At 46.4% G+C, this 21,630-nt stretch overlaps 1 protein-coding gene across 2 annotated transcripts; it reads right to left on the reverse strand.

Moving 5' to 3' along the window:
• Window positions 1–444: 444 nt before the first annotated feature.
• KCNS2 (potassium voltage-gated channel modifier subfamily S member 2) lies at window positions 445–7,663 on the reverse strand. 2 transcript variants are annotated; one of them, XM_075415806.1, is made up of 2 exons: window positions 7,575–7,663; window positions 445–6,948 (listed from the first exon to the last, which is right to left on the reverse strand). In XM_075415806.1, exon 2 carries the CDS (start codon window positions 6,909–6,911, stop codon window positions 5,478–5,480), a length of 1,434 nt encoding a protein of 477 aa, XP_075271921.1. In that variant the 5' UTR covers window positions 6,912–6,948; window positions 7,575–7,663; the 3' UTR covers window positions 445–5,477. The 2 variants fall into 2 exon arrangements, with proteins under 2 accessions (XP_075271921.1, XP_075271922.1); XM_075415807.1 differs by lacking the exon at window positions 7,575–7,663 and adding an exon at window positions 7,346–7,367.
• Window positions 7,664–21,630: the final 13,967 nt, after the last annotated feature.

Here is a 21,630-nt window from a genome sequence, read left to right on the forward strand (position 1 = left end):
TTGAATGGTGATTGAAGGTGCCATCAAAGGTAGATTAAAGTCAGGAGTATTGTGAGGGGAAATGGAGGACTAGCACAGCAAGAGCAGTTACTCCAGGGGCTCTCTGCTGCTTGTGCGTGCACAGCTGGGGCCTTGAAGGATGGGGGTTGTTTGGAAGAGATGAAAGGTCGTGTCAAGTTGATTTAACACCTACAAGTGCTATTGGTACGTTGCTTAGTCCCTAATCTGTAAGGCAGAGAACAAGAAGCTTGCAATATTGGCTCAGCTGAAAAATGTGGGTTCCACACCATGACTACCACCAGTTAAGAACATCTCTAAAAATAGAAATCTAGCCTGATGTATATGTTGAAAAGAAGCCTATCTTCACAATGAGATCCAGGCTTCTCTTCCATTATGATATATACTCAGAATATCCTGAAACTTAAATCAGTTCATAATCCCTGATGACACACACTTTTTTATGCATTTAATTTTCATTTTGTGGCACAAAGCTGAGTTCTTGAGTGTATTTTACACTACTGGGACAAGAAATGCAGTACAAAGAGCACCAGATACAGTAGTTCCCTGCAGTCTCATAAAGTTCTGTACAAAAAGGTACAAATACTGGAGGTATTAAAGTTGGAAAATTAAATGCAAAGTTCTTTGTTTTGAAGTTTGCAATGTGAAATAGCTCATGCTATATATAACACGTGAAGGAAAAACAGTCTGCTTTCAAAATGGCTGAAGTAGTCTGCAGGGAAAGAGAGAATTAGCAACTGGTGAAAGTAAGTGAATATTAAACCAGGCAATAATAAGAAATCTGAACATACATAAAAAGCTTAATCACAATCTATATATAGATTTTACATCTCAAGAAAATAATGTAACATACTGCTTCCCAAGGACATCTCCGACTCCCATAATAGCCTAGATTTGTACTAGAAATCAAGATTCTCTAACAGTTTATTCCTGGCTATAAAGTAAGTTGCCTCATTTGAAATATTACCATAATCCTCGTTTAAGCAATTCAAAGCTCTCATCTGAAAGAGAGTAGGAGCAGCGTTTTCACTGACGCCAGGAAGGTGACTGTCACCAGGCAGGAGGAGCACATGCCAAGCGCAATGTTCCTCATTAAACTGCACATCCGTAGTAAGCAGATTTCTGACCACAGCAATTTTCAAGTTTCAAAGACTAGAGAAAGAGGCCAATTAGTCCTCTCACCCTGCACTTCTGACTCGCTCCCTGGTTTATAGCAGTGAAGATGCCCTCCTCTTACAAAACAGTGATGGAAGAAGTCTGGAAAAAGTACTGACTGCTTCAGAAGTACACCACCTCTTCTCCTTGTTGAGCCTTTGGAGAGGCTGAATTTCTCCTTCGAAGTGTAAAAATTTTTCTGTAACTTTTATTTAATAAGAGATAAGGATTCTCAGCACTTATGGGACTGAGCCCTAGAACAGAGGTTACTTCATACAGTGGCAGGAAGGGTGTGCCCCGTTCTGCCTTACCTAGATATTTTGGGGGAGCTACGACAACAACATTACCGAAGTCAGAACAAATGTTATCCTCGTCAGCGAAAAATCCTGTTACTCTTAAGCAAATATTAAAACTGCTCTACAAAGTTATACCATACTGTGCAATGCTGGCTTGAACAGATTAAACCTAAGCAGGAGTAAGGCAGGAAAAAAAGGCTAAATCCCCTAGGATGGTCAGGGGAACACAACTGGCAAAAAGAAAGCTAAAAGGAAGCTTGGCAGGTATAATCCTGTGAAACTGAGCACATAAGGGCATATGTTTCCTGTCTATAAATACACCATGCATGCAAACGAGAACAGGAAAATGAAATTTAGGCTAAAGAACAGTGGTAGCACGAGAAAAAATATGATATAAAGCAGCCATTAATAAAATTATGCTAAAAGTTGCACAAGCCTTGGAGAGCAGTGCAGGTCTGGAATGCTCTTCCAGAGGAGCTACTTTTTACTGACTACTTTTAACATGGAGTTTGTTAAGTTTATGAAGGCAATTCCTGTGTACTGTGTAAAGTCATTGTCATCATAATAAGAACATACTAAATTTCAATACTCTATTTGTTTAGTGTCTTTGATCCAAAGCACTTATATAAAAAAGCAATAATGAAAATTCCTTTCAACCAGTACAATAAAAGTCATAATTCCTTGGGGCATTTCATTTTCTTTAGTAAAATGCAATTTGGACACGTTCCATTCAATATTTGCAGAAATGACAGAGCATCAGCCCTACGAATAATAGTAAATCTAGAGCATAAGATAAGCTATAGGTTATTGAAATGACGTGTTGCAAAGTTGGGATCCAGCCTTTGCGATGCTAAACTAGCAACAGCTGAGGGAATTTGTGACTCTTTGGCAAGTTTACAGGTCTCTTCAAATAACTGCCCTGGAAGTCATTGGATTCCAACTCTGTGAATCAACTGCTCGTGAAACTGAAATAAAACCGCTGCTTGGAGCTGGATTCTCGGAAGACCCCCAGCCAACAGACCTAGGGAGAGCTTGCAGGGTCCTTGTCATCAGTGGGAGAGTTTGCCACCCTTGCAGCACGCAACCTGATCGGAGTGCATGTGCTGCGCAAGCCCCACTCTTCCTTCCCGTATTGCTTTCATGGTGTTCCAATCCAACAGGCAGCCTGGTGCTGTGCTTTGGGTGGGTGTTTGTAGGTGTGTGAGAGTTTACATACATGCAGAATCACAGAATCACAGAATCACAGAATGGTAGGGGTTGCAGTGGGAATCTGGGACAAGACCATTGAATTTATGCCTGTGACCCAGCAGAGAACTTGAACCAGCCCTCCAGAAGTGAAAACCTTAGCAAAATGTTCCAAGTTTGGACACCTAATTTGAGTTCACAGAATCACAGAAAGTTAGGGGTTGGAAGGGACCTCTGGGGATCATCAAGTCCAGCCTCCCTGCCGAAGCAGGGTCACCTATAGCAGGCTGCACAGGACCTTGTCCAGGCGGGTCTTGAGTATCTCCAGAGAAGGAGACTCCACAGCCTCTCTGGGCAACCTGTTCCAGTGCTCCGTCACCCTCAGAGGGAAGAAGTTCTTCCTCATGTTCAGACGGAACTTCCTGTGCTTCAGTTTGTGCCCGTTGCCCCTTGTCCTGTCGCTGGGCACCACTGAAGAGAGTCTGGCCCCATCCTCCTGACACCCACCCTTCAGATATTTGTAAGCATTTATAAGGTCCCCTCGCAGCCTTCTCTTCTTCAGGCTGAACAAGCCCAGCTCCCTCAGCCTTTCCTCATAGGAGAGATGTTCCAGTCCCCTCACCATCCTCATAGCCCTCCGCTGGACTCTCTCCAGTAGCTCCTCATGTTTCTTGAAGTGGGGAGCCCGGAACTGGACAGAGTACTCCAGATGGGGCCTCCCTAGGGCAGAGTAGAGCGGAAGAAGAGCCTCCCTCGACCTGCTGGCCACAGAGTTAGCTAAGTCTAAGTGTTAAAATCTCCAAGTGTTTTGCTTGGTAAGGTTAGAAAGGACCTGTTTCCCTCACACTTGGTTGCCTAAATCACCTACTAACTGACGTGAGGGGAGGGTGTTCAAAGAAATGGCGGGGGGGGGTGTGTGTAAGTCATTTTACACTGTGTATTCTGTGTTAGATCACTGGGCATAAAAGAACCTGATCCTGGGTGCTCAGCTTGCTGGTTTTAGGCAGAGCTGATACAGTAACAACATCAAAAGATCCAGACCAGGCAGCAACTTCTAATAGCCTGAAAAAGGGAATTACCTGTCCGTACCATATTTGATTTATTCTGCCAGTTGGGCCACTCCTTGTTGTGGTACGCAAACATAGGCTTCCAAACATGACAATTTCAGCTTTAGTATTTTAATTTCTCTTCTAACTAGTTTGAACTTATTTTCTGAACCTCTCCAGTCTTCACAAGTAAAATGAACAACAATAAAAAATAATTAAATGGAACATTATATGTAATTAATGGGATGGAAAAGCAACAGGATCTGAAGAGAAACGCTGCCCTGCCCCGTGAGTGCCAGTAGTTTGTTTTATAGCACAGACCCTTGGAAGCGCACAGAGAGGGAAGCAGTGGCTTCTGCCTGTTGGCTACAAGTGTTTGATCTCTGTATAATTGCGTAAGGGAAGAGGCCGAGCACTCAAAAAATGAGTTTATGCAGATTCAGGATTACTCTTGAAAACCCACATGATATGCTCTCTTTTTTTTAAAAAAAAAGTACAGGCCAGCCCCTAAAGGATTTAAACTGACTACATCACAGAAGCAGGTAGGAGGATCTGCCCACAGTGACTGCAGTGTTAAGCTCTTTTCCTTTATCTGTTCCTTTCTTAGGCCCTGATACTCTTCCTTAGCTATGAGTTTTGAGTTCCTTTCTGAGGGAGAATGTGGCTTACAGGGCTTTTTTCTTCCTTAGAGTTTCCTTGGCAGAAAGCTTAGTGGAATTGTCTGCCATCAACACCTGCTTTCAAGCTTTCCTGATAAAATTAGATTTTGTATCTCAGCATCACATATGGCATCTTTAAAATTAGTCTTTTTGCAGTATATGAATGTCAGTTCCTAAAATGCTGCCTGCACTGTTCATGTAGGAATATTTCACTTCATTAAACAAATCCAAGCTTTTCACTGGAGCTTCTAATTGTTGAAAACCCACATTTTTGTGTGTCTAATCTCAGAACCATTTCGATGGACTGAAATACATCTTCACGGGAACCGAGCTGTGTGCAGATCACTTCTGGAAATGGGAGCCTGAGATGTCTTCATGGGTCTCCATATCTGGAGTCACTTGTGGAAATGCAGTCTTTGAATATGTAGCTACCTGAAAATGAAGGGTGGGCTTCTTCAGAGCACTCAGTACTGACCTAATCTTGGAAGCAGGGGTAGCTCTGTGCTTAGGAGCTTCTGAAAAATATTGCCATACGTAACATTTCACAACAAGACCACGCAGTTTTTAACACATGTGGTCAAGAGTAAGCAAACTTTCATTGAAACGTGAAGCTCAGAGGTGTTTTCAGACAAGCGACGGTCAGAATTACTGGTCAGAAAGATAGGGAAAGGTGTTCCCGTGCCAGTGATTCACAGATGATTGTTTTAAACTGTTGTAAAACGCATGGGAAGTCCTACACTAGTACAGGTACCAGTATAGGTGATAGGTGATGTTTTCATTACTCGTGTCACAGCTGAGAATTTTTATTCCACCTGGGTACGTTCATTTCTCTGCTCAGGTGAGGAAACGCACAAAGTAACAGATCATCACTATACCGCTAGCACTAATGTCATGGAAGTGGTAACATTTGCATGGAAAAGTCAGCATTTAGTACCTACACAGCAGGATGGAAAATGTGCAAACTGTCAACTTGTAATAGAAATGTCTTTAGTTTCTCAAGTGCAAAGTTAGTGCAACGTCAGCAACGCTATCCTCTAGGAAAAAAGAAGACAAACAGGAAAACATTTATGAACATAGCTCTTGACAGCTGTCATGCAAACTGCTGTCAAATTCGTACACTAATGCAGCGAATCATTCAGGCTCAGCTCGCTGGGCGTGCTCCTGCTCATATTGGTAAGACTGGCCATCAGGGATTTAACTTTGTAAGCATAGTAGTCCCTTAAGTTGACTGATGGAACTTCTTTCATGCCATCACCAAAATCACAGCTTCTCATGGCACTCTCTAACTGCTTCTGACGCTTATAAAAGTGGGAGAATTTGTTGAAGATCAGTGTAATGGGAAGCACTACCACTAGGATTCCGGCTAGGATGCATGCAGATGCCGTCAACTTGCCAGCAGTGCTCCCTGGGACAACATCCCCGTAGCCAACTGTGGTCATGCTAACAGTAGCCCACCACCAGCAAGCAGGGATGGTGGCTAACCCCTCATTGTCTTCTTTCTCAATGGTGTAAGCCACTACTGAGAAAATGGAGATGCCAACAGAGAGGTAAAGTAAAAGAAGCCCCACCTCTCTGTAGCTGTACTTCAGGGTGGCTCCAAGAGACCTGAGACCTGTGGAGTGTCTAGCAAGCTTTAAGATGCGAAAGATCCTCATGAGTCTCAGGACTTGTGCAACCCTGCCTAAATTTGCTAAAGTTGGACTGCTTTCTACCACTAAGTTGACAATTAAGGTAATATAAAATGGAAGGATAGACATTAGGTCAATCAAATTCAGGGCATGCTTGAAAAATTTTAAAAAGTCAGGAGCTACTGCAAATCTCGCCACCAGTTCAAAAGTGAACCATGCAATACCAAAGTGTTCCACGATTTCAAAGCGAGGATCTTCCTCAGGGTTCCCGCTGCTGTCAACAATCTGAAAGTCTGGCAGGCTGTTCAGGCACATGGTCACGATGGAGCCCAGCACCACCACTATTGAAAGAACACTGAAGATTCGGCTTAAGACCGAGTACCCAGGATTATCCAAAGCGAGCCAGAGCTGCCTCCGGATGTTTCCAAAGGGTTGTTTGTCAAATTTAGAGGCATCATTGTAGAATGCCAAAATCTCATCAAAAGAAGACGTGGTACTTTCCTGGTCACTTTGTTCCTCCCATTTCTCTTGGTCTGGCTCCATTTTCCTCCCATGGTAGCTGTAACTGCAGCAGGAGTCTATAAAGAATTCATTGATTCCCCAGTATTCAATCTCCTGGCTGAAAGAAAACACACAGAGTTCACCCATCACATGGAGCTTGCCGGTGTTATAAAAATGTAGCACGTAAGGAAAGAGCTCGGGGTTCCTGTCAAAATAAAATTCGTTCTTGGTGTCATCGTAGTCGTCGCAGAGCTCCAGTATCGACTCCTTTGAGTGGCAGCTCAGCAGTTTGCCCAGCCTGGTCTCAGGGAACCTTAGCAATGTGTTGGATCTCATCTTTTTCTTAAAGCCTCCAACATTGATGCTGATTTCATTGTCTTCAAAATTCGCTTCAGATAAAGCCTTCAGACTCTGCCCTGTCATAGTGAGCTGCTTCCAGCGGGGTGTAGGGTGTGAAAACCTGGGATGCAATCACACAGAACATCAGCAGAATGAGCATATCTACAGCATGTTCACTTATTGATGCTTTCTCTTTCTCTCTTTCTTTCTTTCTTTCTTTCTTTCTTTCTTTCTTTCTTTCTTTCTTTCTTTCTTTCTTTCTTTCTTTCTTTCTTTCTTTCTTTCTTTCTTTCTTTCTTTCTTTCTTTCTTTCTTTCTTTCTTTCTTTCTTTCTTTCTTTCTCTTTCCTTTATCTTTCTTTCTTTCCCTCTTCTCCCTTTTCTCCATTTTGTTCCTTTCCCCCTGTTTCCCCCCTTTTCCCCCTTTCCTTCTCCCACCTCCCACTGAAGACACCGAGGGCGGCTCCTTTGTTCCCGCCGCGGGCTCCCGCCCCTCCCCGTACCCCCGTACCCCCGTACCCTCCACCTGGGCCGCGCCTGTCGCTCCTGCGAGCTCCTCATCGCTCACGGCCTTCGGGCGACCGGCTCCGCGCCGACCCGTCCCTCCCTCCCGCCGGACGAGGACCCCGCCGCCGCCCGGGGCCCCGCTCCCCCCGGGCCGCCGCACCCCCCCCGCAGCCCCGCCGCCGCCCCGAGCCCCCGCCGCGGGGGAGCAGCCCCGCGCCTCGCCGCGCCGCGCGCGCCCTACCTGCTCTCTCAGCGGCCGCGGCCCCCCGCCGGCGCGCCCTGCTGCCCCCGGCCCCCGCCCGCCATCGCCGCCTCCCGCAGGGGCCGCGGGGCTCGCCTCGCCGCCGCCGCCGCTGCCGGTGCCGGGGGGGGCGGCCCCGCCGGCCGCGCGGTGCTGAAGGGACAGCGGCCGCGCGCCGCCCCGCTCAGCGGCGGGAGGCGGCGGCACGCGCGCTCGTCATGGCGACGACCCCCCGCGGCTGCCGCCCCCGCCCCCGCCCGCCCCACCCACCCCGGCCCGACCCCGCGGGGCGGCGGCGCGGCGGGCGGCCGGGGGGGCCGCGCTGCCCGTCTGAGGAGCCGGCGCTGCCTCCGCTCCGCTCGCTCCCGCTCCTGCCCCCGCGCACCGGCGCTGCGCGCGGACGGCGAACTCGGCTTCCCCAACCCCCGCCGCGATCCCGCCTCACGCCGGCTCCGTCCCCGAGGGGGGGACGCCCACCCGCGGCCGCTCTCCCCGCGCTCCTCGCCCCCCTCGCCCTGCCCGGCAGCGCGGGCGGGGCCCCGGGGCGGAGGGTGCCCCCGCCCCCTCCGCCCACGGCACGGGCGGGTCCCGCCGCGGCCCCCCCACGCCGCGCCCACGCTGCGGGGGCTGGGCGGCGCCCTGCGGGGCTGACAGCGCGGGAAGGGGGGCCCTCGCCAGAGCGGCGCGGGGCGAGGCCGGGCCGAGCCTCCTCGGGGAGAAACGGGCCCGGCCGCCGGGCAGGGTCCGCTGTCGGCGCCCTGCAGCGCGGGGGAGTGCGCGGGGACGATGTCCCCTCAGCCTCGGCAGAGCCCCGAGCTCTCCAGCCCTGCGCATCGTCCTCGGCTTGTCCCTCACACCCTGGGGAGAGGTCCCACAGTCTGGAGAAGAGGAGGCTGAGGGGGGACCTTATTGCTCTCTGCAACTGCCTGGAAGGAGGCTGTAGTGAGGCGGGTGTTGGTCTCTTCTCCCAGGTAACCAGGGAAAGGACAAGAGGCAATGGCCTCAAGTTGAGTCAGGGGAGGTTTAGATTAGAGAGTAGGAAAAATTTCTTTCCTGAAAGAGTGGTCAGACATTGGAATAGGCTGCCCAGGGAAGTGGTGGAGTCACCATCCCTGGAGGTGTTCAAAAAATGTGTAGATGTGGCACTTCAGGACATGGTTTAGCAGGCATGGTGGTGTTGGGTGGATGGTTGGACTTGATGATCTTAGACGACTTTTCAAACCTTAATGATTCTATGAGTCTATGACTCTAGGATTTTCTTGCTTTGGTCTCCTGCTGGCGAGTGCCTCCTGCCTCCCTTTCCCCCTGCGGTCCTCTGACATGCTCCTCACACGGCTACAGCTGCCCTGCATCGGGGTGCTGGGTCCCAGCGCACTTCACTGCGCGTCCAGCAGCACTTCACAGGACACTGAATCCCCTCTGAATTACCCACACCCGGCTGCCCTCCGCGCCAGGGGAAGAGCTGCCGCCGCTCGGTGCTGTCCCCCCAGCTTTCCCTCTCCGGGGAAGTGGAGCACAGGAGACAGCGAGTGCACGTAGCAGGGAGGAGGCTTCACAAACGCAGTGGCGAGCTGCACGTTTGCCTGTAATGACGGCTTTTTATCCCCGGAGAGGCAGCTTTCCCGCTTCCCAGCGGCAGCACCGTTGTTCGGTTCGTTTGTGACAGCCTCTTCTCTCGGGGCTCTGCCGGCGAACCGCTCGCTGGGGAGCTCTGGTTATACTGGTGTTTAACGCCTGGGGTAAGGGGTGGCAGGACACAGGACTGTGAACCACCATGTTGGGATTTCTGAGTTGGGTGCCCCGCCATGTTCCCCAGGGCTTGAAAAAATCACAAAACTCCTCTGCTGTTACTTCCCACTCACCGTTAGGAGAACAAAAATAACTCGTATTCCTTAGGGACATCGCAAGGAATAGTGAGCGGCTGCTGGTAGCACATTCGAGTGACGTCTGTGTGGTTTTGCCAGCTCTGCGCTACCCTAGGTATCTAGTGGGGGCTTTAAACATATTGAAACGCCTTCAGTAAATTTGTAAAAAAAAATACTTTTCATTACTTTTCTTTCTTATTCTTCAATAGGTATTAATCCCTAATGTTGCTTTGGAAGAAACCGAGTGGAGATATGTTTAAAAGACTTTCAGGCTTTTATATGTTGTTCTCTCCTTCTAAGCCACCTGGCTAAGAAAAAAGATTATAGGCAGCCTCATACTCATTTTGAGAAATGTATTCATACATCTCTGTTCTTACCTTTACCCCGGAAAAATCAAGTGGTCACTTTTCTAACCTGTATTTTCTCATTAAATGGCACAGTGAAGTTCATGCAGAGATACTGGAGATAAACAGCAAAGTAGCGTAACTGTGTGAGGATACAACTCCCCTCAGTCTAACACAACTGCTCCTGTAATTAGGGTAAATTGACTCAGCCAAAGCATTTTGCCAATAAGGCTAAAATGGTTCCAGTGCCAAGATAGTAATTCAAAATTCATCTGAATGTTTCTGCAAGGTGCGCACTCTGCTCCACAGACACACAAGCAGGTCTGTTGCTGACCTAGTGCTTTTTGCCTTTCCCAACAGAAAGTACAGGACGAATTGCTGTGGATGCACCATCACTGGTGTAATCCAAGGCAAGAGATCTACTTCGATATGTCGAAAGGAATCAGAGATGTCTTTCTTTTTCCATTCCATGAAATGAGCTTATGATGTGCCAGATAAAAGTAAATTTTGGGATGCACTAATAATGAATCAAGTAAATACAAAACAACACTTTGTCTCCATTGCCCTGTGGACGCTTCTTGGACTGAGGAGGATGAAAGAGGAGTGCCGAGACGGGGCTGGAATGGGAACGCAATGAAGCATGAAAGAATCACCTGTTGGAGTGGGGAGATAAATGGGTGACTCATATCACCCTCAGGCAATACTACAAAAGCTCAACTAATTTCGGGTCTGCTGGCTATAGTTCTTGACTCTAAGACTGTGCGAGAGAGACAGGGTTTGTTTTATTGTAAACGTGCTACCATGCTATTTGAGGAACAGGAGAAGGTGCCAATGCTGTGCAAAGACATGGGATATGTACAGGTGCCCACCAGGGCTGGTCTGGGTCTGGAGACATCCCAGCTGCAGTGTGTTTGCCGTGACTACACACCCTGCTCTGGGCTTGTGGTGACCTGAACTGTGGCAGAATGTGGAACTATTGCCATGCTAGCGACCAGCTCACCGTAAGAAGCTGCCACCTAAGAAGCCGTGTCCTTCTGTCTGGTCCCTGTTGGCTGTCCCACCGCTACAGCAGCTGCACTACACCGCAGTGAGTTTAATGTTGGTGAGGATGTGTGGCACTCTGTTCCACAGGCAAGACGCACTGATGTGTTAGATGCATCGTCAGCTTTGGAAGAAGTGAAACTTCTATGACTACTACTACTTCTACGGTGTTAGTGAAACATTGAATAGGCTCTAAAGGAAGATACAGGACCTAAGTCAGTGGTTTTGTCAGCACTTCCACTAAGTGGTAGACAGATTCACTTTGGACTTGAGGACACAATCATCTATTAAGCTGAAGGTGGAAAGTCTGAATTTAATACTTACTGGAAAGTACCCACCATGGCCCTGGGGACAGATTAGAATGTACATTCTTGTTGGCCATTTCCTTCTGCACCAAATGGACTGGAAAATCTTGGAGTTTCAATGTGTTAGTTTAAGATCAATCGGCATGATCTGGTTTTCTTTGCAAAGCCTCACAGGTGGCTAGAAGTGACGCTGAGATCCTTTGGTATACGGCATTCCTACTGCCACAGGTATTGACTGTGGTCAATTGGTGAATATGTTTAGAAGAAATAAAAATAGTTTTTCACAGAATACTCCTTTAAATACTGCAAAAGGACTGTTGCAGAATATTGCCAAGTCTAAAAGAATGAATAAATTGAAAATGGATTTAAACAAATTCATAAAGGCTATGTACTTCTCTGGATATTTATCCAAATGAACGGAGTACATCCCGAATTTGACAGAAGCCCTGACTGAGAGCGAATGTCACAGATGAGGGACCCTTCTAAACACGCTTTTTTCTTACCCCTCCACATTGACAAGGTAGCCATTCTCATAATGTTTGGTTGCTGCCAATCTACGGCCAACTTTTTCTAACTGGAAGTTTAAAGAAAGCTGAGATTAGCCCCGCTGCATGATCTTCCAGTTGTTCTCAAACCTCCCATAACCAGAGGCAGAAAAGAAGTGCCAATTGTTTATGAACCTGCTCTTTCCATAAGTGTCCTGACTGACATGCCTGCTTTTCTTAGGAGGCAAAGGCTTTGTACAAGCTATTGTGGCATTTGCAGTACAAAACTGGGGAGGGCGAGAGTCAAACAATTTACCAAGCCAGAAGTTTACAAGGCAGTGACAGCAAAGTCTGGAAACAGAACTCCGCTGTGATGTGGTGGAACTTCGGTGGACAACAGAAAGACCGCCGGGCAGCTAAAGAAATGGAACATGAACTGAACATGAACTGAACGTGAACTGAACATTTCATTTTGGCTGACAGCAGCTCAACAGAGAGACAAATACTGATCTTTTGCAGTGCACTGACTGCATGAGCAATGAAGTTTTACTGTGATGAGTCTGCAGTATTCTGGTTTTTGCTGTGAGTTGACCTGCTTAGTCACTGTTCTGCCTGCTCCACCTGATTCTTGGCTATGAGGGACACATGGTAATATGTGCTTTTGCAAGCTCTGTGGGGAGCATTGTCTTCCTTAATTAAATCACCATATCCCAGAATCACAGAGTGCAAGGCAAAAAAGGACCATTAGATAATTGTGACTTTCTTTTAGTATAGCTTGTAGAATTTCAGTCTTCTGTCCCCTCCTGACAACTGATGTCTGAGATGGGCTACACGAACCACGCCTACAGACCCCGCTGACAATATTAGAGGAGCCTGCAGTGAGTATGTTTGCAGGAGCATTTTACTTTGGGTTGGGATTTTGCTTTTGAAGTGACCCTCTGGATCAGCTCCACTGCTTTGATTACATTTACACTGAGTCTTAGAACTATATTCCCTTCAGATGGAAACAACCCAAAAGCTGAGCTGCAGGGGTAAGTATTGCCAGTAGCAATAAGCAATCAGGAACAAATGGTTTCAGAACTGCAGGTCTGGATTCAAGATGATGACCTAATACAGTTCAGCGGTCACTTCTCCAGTGGCACTGGTGCAGTCAGCAGTGGGCATGACCTCTTTGATATTTGCCTGAATGGAGATGGGGAGAAAAAGGAACTTGCCTGGATCTAGGTTATAGCTATTAGCTTTAAATTGTGACTAAAACGCCTGATTCTGTGCTGTCAGTCGGCTGACTTGGAGCATTTGAAGGCTATATCACTTGCATTTGGAACCTACCCATGTGTTTCTCCCCTTACACTTCTCACACTTCTGTGTATCTAGAAAACAAAGCCAAGAGAAATCCGGCTACAGCATAGCTCCTCTAGGCAGATCCCCAGATTTGGTATATTCTCAGCTGATTTGCCTCCACGGAGAACACGCCTCACACTTAGATGATGCAGCGTGTTTTGTCTCTGTCTTTCTTCTGTGCACTTTTAAAGAAGATGGGGAAAATGCTACTTGCTCTATGCAAATGAGAAAAATCTCACTCCAAGCTAATCTGGGCCCCTTATTCTAAAAAGAATAATTGAGGTAATTTCTTGTTTGCATAGATATATATATCTGTGACACAGGAATCTCCATCTTCAATATAAAACCCAAGTTGAACGCAAGCAGGAAGAGCAGTCCCTACCTGGAAATATTTTATTCAAAAAGCACGAGTATGATAAGACACCACCTAATTTACATCTGTTTCAGTCTGGGAGGAAAACTGATTTTGATTATGAAACCAGCATGCAGAAGGGCAGGAGAAAGCTCTTGAGCAAGGCGACCCAAGCTCACAGACTGTCCTGACCTCCTGGAGAAGCAAAGGGCCATGCAATGGTTGTCATCAGCGGCGCTGAGTCTAGTTGGAGGCCTGTAACCAGTGGTGTCCCCCAGGGGTCAATACTGGGCCCAGTCTTGTTCAACTTCTTCATCAACGACCTGGATGAAGAGTTAGAATGTACCCTCAGCAAGTTTGCTGATGACACCAAACTGGGAGGTGTGGTAGACACACCGGAAGGCTGTGCTGCCATTCAGCGTGACCTGGACAGGCTGGAAAGCTGGGCAGAGAGGAACCTGATGAGGTTCAACAAAGGCAAATGCAGGGTCCTGCACCTGGGGAGGAACAACCCCATGCATCAGTACAGGCTTGGGGCAGATCTGCTGGAGAGCAGCTCTGTGGAGAGCGACCTGGTTGTCCTAGTGGATAACAAGTTGACCATGAGCCAGCAGTGTGCCCTGGCTGCCAAGAAAGCCAATGGGATCCTGGGGCGCATTAAGAGGAGTGTGGCCAGCAGGTCGAGGGAGGTTCTCCTTCCCCTCTACACTGCCCTGGTGAGGCCTCATCTGGAGTACTCTGTCCAGTTCTGGGCTCCCCACTTCAAGAAAGATGAGGAGCTACTGGAGAGTGTCCAGCAGAGGGCTACGAGGATGATGAGGGGACTGGAGCATCTGCCCTACGAGGAGAGGCTGAGGGAGCTGGGCTTGTTCAGCCTGAAGAAGAGAAGGCTGCGAGGGGACCTAATAAATGCTTACAAATATCTGAAGGGTGGCTGTCAGGAGGATGGGGCCAAACTCTTTTCAGTGGTGCCCAGTGACAGGACAAGGGGCAACGGGCACAAACTGAAGCACAGGAAGTTCCGTCTGAACACGAGGAAGAACTTCTTCCCTCTGAGGGTGACGGAGCCCTGGAACAGGCTGCCCAGGGAGGTTGTGGAGTCTCCTTCTCTGGAGATATTCAAGACCTGCCTGGACGCAGTCCTGTGCAGCCTGCTGTAGGTGACCCTGCTTCGGCAGGAGGGTTGGACTAGATGACCCACAGAGGTCCCTTCCAACCCCTACCATTCTGTGATGCTGTGATTCTGTGATTTTACACAGGTCAGTAAGCTTCAGGTCAGGGTTGTTCAGTGTTGTGATGATGGGCCAGCTCCAGCATTGTCACTGTTGCCTGCCACGTGAATCAGTATTATCTCCTTATTTCTTGGCACTTCCTGACTTTTTTGTGGGAGTTTGGAGTTAGGAGACCCTCCCTATTTAGGAGATCCTGTGTTTCAAATAAACGGTAAGAGCATTGAAATTCTGCTGGTAACTGCCAGAAGAGACTGCTTCTGCTTTCAAACACAATTTCTTAATCCAGTGCCTGCCCCTCCCAACTCTTTGGATGAGTTTCTTACAGGCATCCTATTTTTCTCATCCATATAGCCACAGCATCCAGCAGATACCCTGTCACAAGTTCTGCCCCGCTGCCCTTCATACCCTCCCTGTTAGCACAGACATTGCCAGCACAGTCTCTGCAATGCCCAACCTGCCTCAGGTGCTACCTGAGAGCGCTCTGCCGAAGGGTCCAGCTAGGCAGCCTGCCCTGTCTTTTGTTGACCAGCCTTGTCACTATAGATACTGGCAAGGAGAGACTGATCATTTCATGGTGAGCATCCACACAGCATGAGGTTAGTCTGCAGTGGACCAGGTAGAGCTTGGAATCATAAACATCTTTGCTTAAGCTTAAAAAAAAGCAGGGGAGCTTAAGAGAATGTTATACTTCATCTGTCCAAATGTACTTATTTTACAGCTGAAAATCTTAAAGCCCAGCTAGATCAATGAATGAGATAAAACAAATAAGAAAAGGAAATGGAAGGCAGGCATACCAGCAATGTTCCCTGCACCTCCCAAAGGCGTTTCTGCAGGGAGAGAGCAGAAGATGCACTACCTGCTTTCCACGCCTGAGTTGCCACTGCCACCACTCACTGGCTTCCCAAACAGCTTGATGCTGCAATAACTGGTGTCTGCAGCCATATTCTAGCTTGAGAGAAAGCTCTACTGGATATTTGGCTGAGGTCATAGAGATCTGAGCGGAAAGATTTCGGGGAGATAAACATAAGTATTAAGACCCAGCTCTGATAGTAGAGAACCATCTACACTTCATCTACACCAGTTGGGCCACCAAGAGAAGAGCAAAGTTTGCCTCAGAAGTCAGCCTGAATGTGAAGAAGCTTGAGTGTCCTGCATGACTAAAGAAATAACAGCATGGGCCTGAAAAGAAATGGTCCCAAACTGGCAGCACAGGTACCTCCTCACTGCCCAGCATCGCCAAAAGGGAGCAAATGGAAGGCACATGACACCCAGCCAGTCTCCTGAAGCTTCGCAAGACAGGTCCTATGAATACTCTCTCCCAGTTTGCTTGGACCATTCACCATTGCCTCATAAACCACCATGCGCACAGTGTGCCAGCTGGGAATCTAAGGTAAATCTATCTCTTCCTGAGATGTTTGTAGCAAATAGCCTGGAAGGGCACTGTCTGGCAGATACACGACCATTATAAGCAGCCAACAAAATATGTTTCTGTAATGGTATTGCCTCCAGCAACTTCTACTTTTTTTTTTTGTGACAAACTAAAGCACAAAGAGAAAGATTTTGTACCATGCAGAGCCTTTTTGAATAGGAGTGCACCCCCCACCCCTTCAAAAATGCTAAGGAACTGTTCGCAGCAACAATCCATCTCTGAGTCAGTCCCTGTAACTTTGCAGTGGTAGCACCTTCCCTGAAACGTATCTCACAGGCAGTTTGGGCTGTAATTTACCCTAAAGGTCAGACTTCCCTATCTGAGTGTCTGATTGAGAGTACGCGCATTCTTATCTGCCTTATATTCTGGTTGTTAAAAGATGTCTCACTAATGGATGAAGGGTCAAGAAAATATTTCCTTTGGATTTGATTCACTTTGGTATTTTTGGATTATATTTAAAACAAGAACAAGCCAATTAAAAAAAAAGGGATCACTAAATAAGATTCTAATTAATGTTTCCCTCTGCTATCATGGAACAAAAGGTTTTAAAGTTTCTGAAACACGTTGGGACATCTGTGCTCAGTTTCTGTACACAATGCAGAAAGTCCAAAACATTATGGGAAACCTTATGCTGAAGGGATGCCAGTCCAGACCCATGCTCTGAAGAGTTTCATATGGTTCAGATCAGTTTATAAAAAAAGCCTCTGAACTGTTTTATCCTTAGCTAACATGATTTTAAACTTCAAATTTTTTTAACTTCAATTCAACAAAGCACTTAACGATACCCTTAATTATAACCACCTCTGGTTTTCAGAGTCGTGCTTTTCTTTGCTCTCCTGGAGTTTGTTATTCCTATAATAAAGAGTGAGAGGAAATAATGAAGTAATTTTTTTCAAGAGTGTATACTATGGAATTATGAGAATACAACAGTAGTTTAAACTTCACCATTCGGTTCGCTGCCTGATTCATTTGGTATAAAGTCAAGTGAGGGCCAGAGTGCTGTGAGTACAGGAAAACCTGAATTCCATTTTATTTGTTTTTCTTTTCAAACCACTGCTTTGTGGAACAATTCTGAACTTCACTGCAGTCTGAATATTACACTAACCAGCTGCTGAACAAAGGTTTTGCTGAATCTAGGTCAGGTCTAATTTGTGAAGCTCACACAGTTAGTCACTATGGCAGCTTTCTGAAAGGTACAGATGGAGAATCCATGAGTTGTGGGAACAGAATTTCGGGGCTTCTTCTCACCATCAGTTTTAATGCAATTTGTTTTATTTCCTTTTCCAGGAGTTCCTTTTTCTCAGAGTTCCTAGTAAAGGAGAGATTAAATGTGACAGCCACATCTGTTTTAGGAAATTCCCGTGGAGATATCAGATTGGTAGCTGGCTCAAGCGATGTTAAAAGTGAATGCTTCTGGTCTGAGCAGGTGGTCTGTGAACACCATGAAAAATCTTCAGCCTTTTATAATGACTTTCATCTCAGGATCTCAAAGTGCTCTATAAATATCAGTAGATCAAGCCTTACAACATCCCTGTGAGGTGACCACTTTTTAATTGAAGGGAGTGGGTTTTACGGCTCACAAGGTTGCCGCTGGCTGTGAAATCCCATTTGTGACTCAGAAAATCTGTCACAAGTAGACCAGATGTATTGCTGCTGTGCCTGGAACTGAGAGCTCTTTGAGGTGCAGCGGTGCTTGTGCCACTGGTATGCGGGCTCTTCTCCGCTTCTGATCTGCTCCACTGCCCCTTGTTCTCCCATTGTCGTCTGCCGGTGCCCCTCGCCAAGTGCACACACACTAGCTGTGCTTTCTTTTGGATGTTGCACCTTGTGCCATATTTTCCAGTGAGAGCTTGCCATAGGTGCGTGCTTTGCAGATTATTTCTCTGCAGTTCGTAGGACAAAGTGTGTGCTAGGATGTACCTGAGCCAGCCTTCTCCCAGGTGTAGCAGTGGGGAAAACAGCAGTGCAACTCTGCTCTCCGTTCTCAGTATTGTTGGGATTAATGTGAAGGGTTAACTTAGCATCACAGGGACCGTATCGATAGACAGAGAATATCTGACTGAGCAATGTCTCAATAGACAGAGAACGTCTGACTGAGCATGTCCTGCAGCCAGCAGAAGCATCTGCCTTGTAAAGCAGTCCCTTCTGCCCTACAGATGGACTGGAGCATCAGGTTCACCAAGGGCATGTTTGCTTCAGTGAACATTACTTTTGTATTTCACAAGAAACCATGAACAGGCTGATTTCAGAGCCGAGTTGTAACATAATAAATGTTATTTGTGTATGTGCATCCATGTATATATATGTGTATGCACTGCTATATAGTAACAACCAACACTTCTTAGCCTTTAGGACAGGACTTTGGTACAAAATTAGTCTTTTATGAGTCTTTTCATTTGTTTGTTTCTATAGCTGTAAAGGGTATTTATGTTGAACACACTTTGACTTGCACTGAATGTACTTAGAATTCAGCCATAACTCTAATTGTAACCGTTTGGGACATAGCTGTTCAGGCTCTCCAAAGATTGTATCGCTTCCTTCAGTAAAACATGGGATGGGGGCCGTGGGGGAAGATCAGTATTTCCAGATGCAAATACACCCAGTTTCTTGGATAAAGACATGTCGCCCGCATGATAACACCCTGGCTATAAATATCAACTTTTGACAATGTCAACCCGCAATCCATGGTGCTGGCTGGTAAATCCCAGTTTGTTGTTTTAAGCATTCTGTAAAATACAATTGCCATCCAACGCTGAAAGGAGAGTCCCTGCCAGTGTCAGCCTAGAATTTGTACTGCATATTATACCTCTTAGTATAATAAGGTTAATAATACCAACTATATCCCCAGCCAATATTTACAGCACAAAGGAATCCTTAAATGCAAAGATATTTGAGGATTTTTTTCTCTCACATCAGAGGAGATCTTGATGTCAGATTTGCAAGTGGTTATAATTTTAAAATTTGCTTTGTAAAGGACTTTACCTTCCCATCTCCATAGCAGTCAGCACATCTGCATCTCCATCCTGTTTGTGACCTCTGGATGTTGCCATAATATAAACATTAAACCAATATAATTATTGATAAAAAGTGGGAAGGTTATTTCTTGTCTTGATTTGTGGTTTAAAAGATTTCCATGGATATGTGTTGTTCCTAATATGCGGCTACCACTAGATTAATACAATGACGAATAGGTGAGTATAGCGTCACTGATTTTAAAATGTTGAGGGTTCTTTCCAATGGCTGAACCAAAGTGACAGAGTTCAGCTTTCAGTCCATTTGCATTTTGGCTATGTCACAACATGCTACACATGTCTTAGCAAACAGCACTCAATGACCAAATGGAACCAAAAACAACCTGGGAGAAACTGGGAATTTCACTGGGGGAGAGGAAGCAATCAGGAGGTTTACTGTTGTAGAAGTTTGTCCTGTACCCCAAAGAGGGGAGCAAGGAGAATAGTTTCTTCAAGATTAAAATGTGTAATAGCAGGCAAACCTTTGTACACTCAGAGCACTCGGTTCTCAACACAGCAAACAGTAACCTAGAAACATATGTGGTGAGCAAAAATACTCATAAATCTTAAGAGATTATGTGTTCCTAATGTGAGACTTCAGGGTGATCTATTTCGTTAAGTGCCAAACTTCAGCAGGATTCAATCAAGTTTTGCTTAATCTGAATTTATTTACTCTTGGTGATGATGATTCATTGAACATGTCTGTAGTCCAGTCTGTTGAACTAATTTATCAGGCATTTTGATGGACTGGTGATTTGTCTTCTCTGAACATTTCATGGTTTATTTATTTATATCATCTGGATTGTGTAGAAAAGGAACGGCAGTTCTGCTAAGAATTAAACATTCCTCAATGATGCCTTTAGTAACAGGAAACACTCTCTAGATAGGTATTCTTGTTGCAATGTAGCCAAACAACTAAGCCAGGAAAACTCTTATCTACAGATCCAATTCCCCAAAATAAATTCCTGTGTTACCCTGGGTAGATTTGTACCAGACACATAACCTGGCGTAGACGGAGGGACAACGGTGGTGAGGTTTCTCTGTGCAAGATGTGGGGCTTTCCTGGAGGCTGGCCCAAGAGTATGGGTGATCCCAAGCAGAAATCAGACACGAGGGGGTTTGCTTACATAGCCAAATTAACATGCAAGTACTGTGCAGAGAGGCATTCTCACACTAGCTGTCCTCTGGCCCTAAGGGATAACAATAGTATGAGACAAGCCAGGCTGGACTTCAGCATAAGCTGGCAACTTATATACATTCCCAGAACTGTAGCTGAATTGCCTTTCTCTGCTGAAATCCGTGTCACTGCGGCCATGCTGCTGTGGCTACATGGTAAAGCTAACTTCAGAACAGCTGCGAGCAGCTGGTATGCCTACCTTCAACGCAGGTACGGTGCTTTGGCCTTCTCTTTTCTGAGGCAATATATCTCATCAGGTGATTTTCAGAAAGACTTCCAACTCTCTACCTGTGAAGGAATTTAAGAATAAACGCAAGGAAGAGGCAAACTATTTCCCCAAGTGGAAGGTGCTGATTTTCCGTACACACGGGTGCAGAAGAAGAATCCTCTCTCTTCCAAAGGGGTGCAGTGCGCTCAGTCTGGGGTCCTCAGTACAAGAGATATGAACATACCTAAAGCGGGTGCAGGGAAGGGCCATTGAGATGTTTAAGGGACTGGAGCATCTGACGTATGAGGAGAGGTGGTGAGAGCTGTGGCTGTTCAGCCCAGAGAAGAGAAGGATCCAGGGGATCTCAGCAGTGTGTATCAAATACCTGACTGGGTAAAGGGGTGCAAAGAAGATGGGGCCAGACTCTCCTCTGTGGTGCCCACTGGCAGGACTAGAGGCCATGGGCACGAACAAGGATGCAGGAAATTCCACTAAAACATAAGAAAGAAAACTTTTTCAGTGCAGTGGTGATTGATCACTGGCACAGGCTGCCCAGAGAGATTGAGGAGTCTTGATCTTGGAGATATTCAAAACCTGATTGAACATGATAGTGGGCAGTATGATGCTGCTTTGGGCAGGGGACTTACTAGAGGCTCCCCAGAGGTGTCTGCCAGCCTCAGCCATTCAATTAAATTAAATTCAAAAATCTCAAGTATTTATTAGTGCAAATTTTCCTGACAATTGATAGTGGTGAGGAGGGCATTTCAATGTATCAAGTAGATGTTAAACCTCTTGACTCTTAGACACATGATACTCTTTCAGTGAGCAGCAAAACAGTGGATATAAATTAGAGATCAAGCACCATTAATGGAGCAACAGTACTAGAATATACGTGCGCAGGTATGTAGCATGAAGATCAGCTGACGGTGTAAGAAGAAGTATGGAAGCGATTCAAATACCAGATGTGCTTTATGTGCTACCATTCAAGGACTGGTGTTCCTGCCATACCACTGAGCTTCATCAGTGGCATCAGATTTTGGTCCGTTTGCTTATTATTGCTTTTTCATGGGCTACATCAGCCATGAACTTGGCTCAAAACCTTGCTTAAGAGTTGCCTCATTGAGGGATTTCGCCTAGCTGTTAGTAACAAATTCTAAAAATCTGATGTTACGTGGATTTATGCCATGTCACTGGAGTTGTAAGTAGCAATGACCAGGCAAAAATGTGTTCTTTTTTCCTCTGATGTGTTCTTCTGGCCTCCTAGTG

The sequence above is a fragment of the Opisthocomus hoazin genome, chromosome 3 (assembly GCF_030867145.1).
Source record: "Opisthocomus hoazin isolate bOpiHoa1 chromosome 3, bOpiHoa1.hap1, whole genome shotgun sequence".
NCBI lineage: Eukaryota > Metazoa > Chordata > Aves > Opisthocomiformes > Opisthocomidae > Opisthocomus > Opisthocomus hoazin.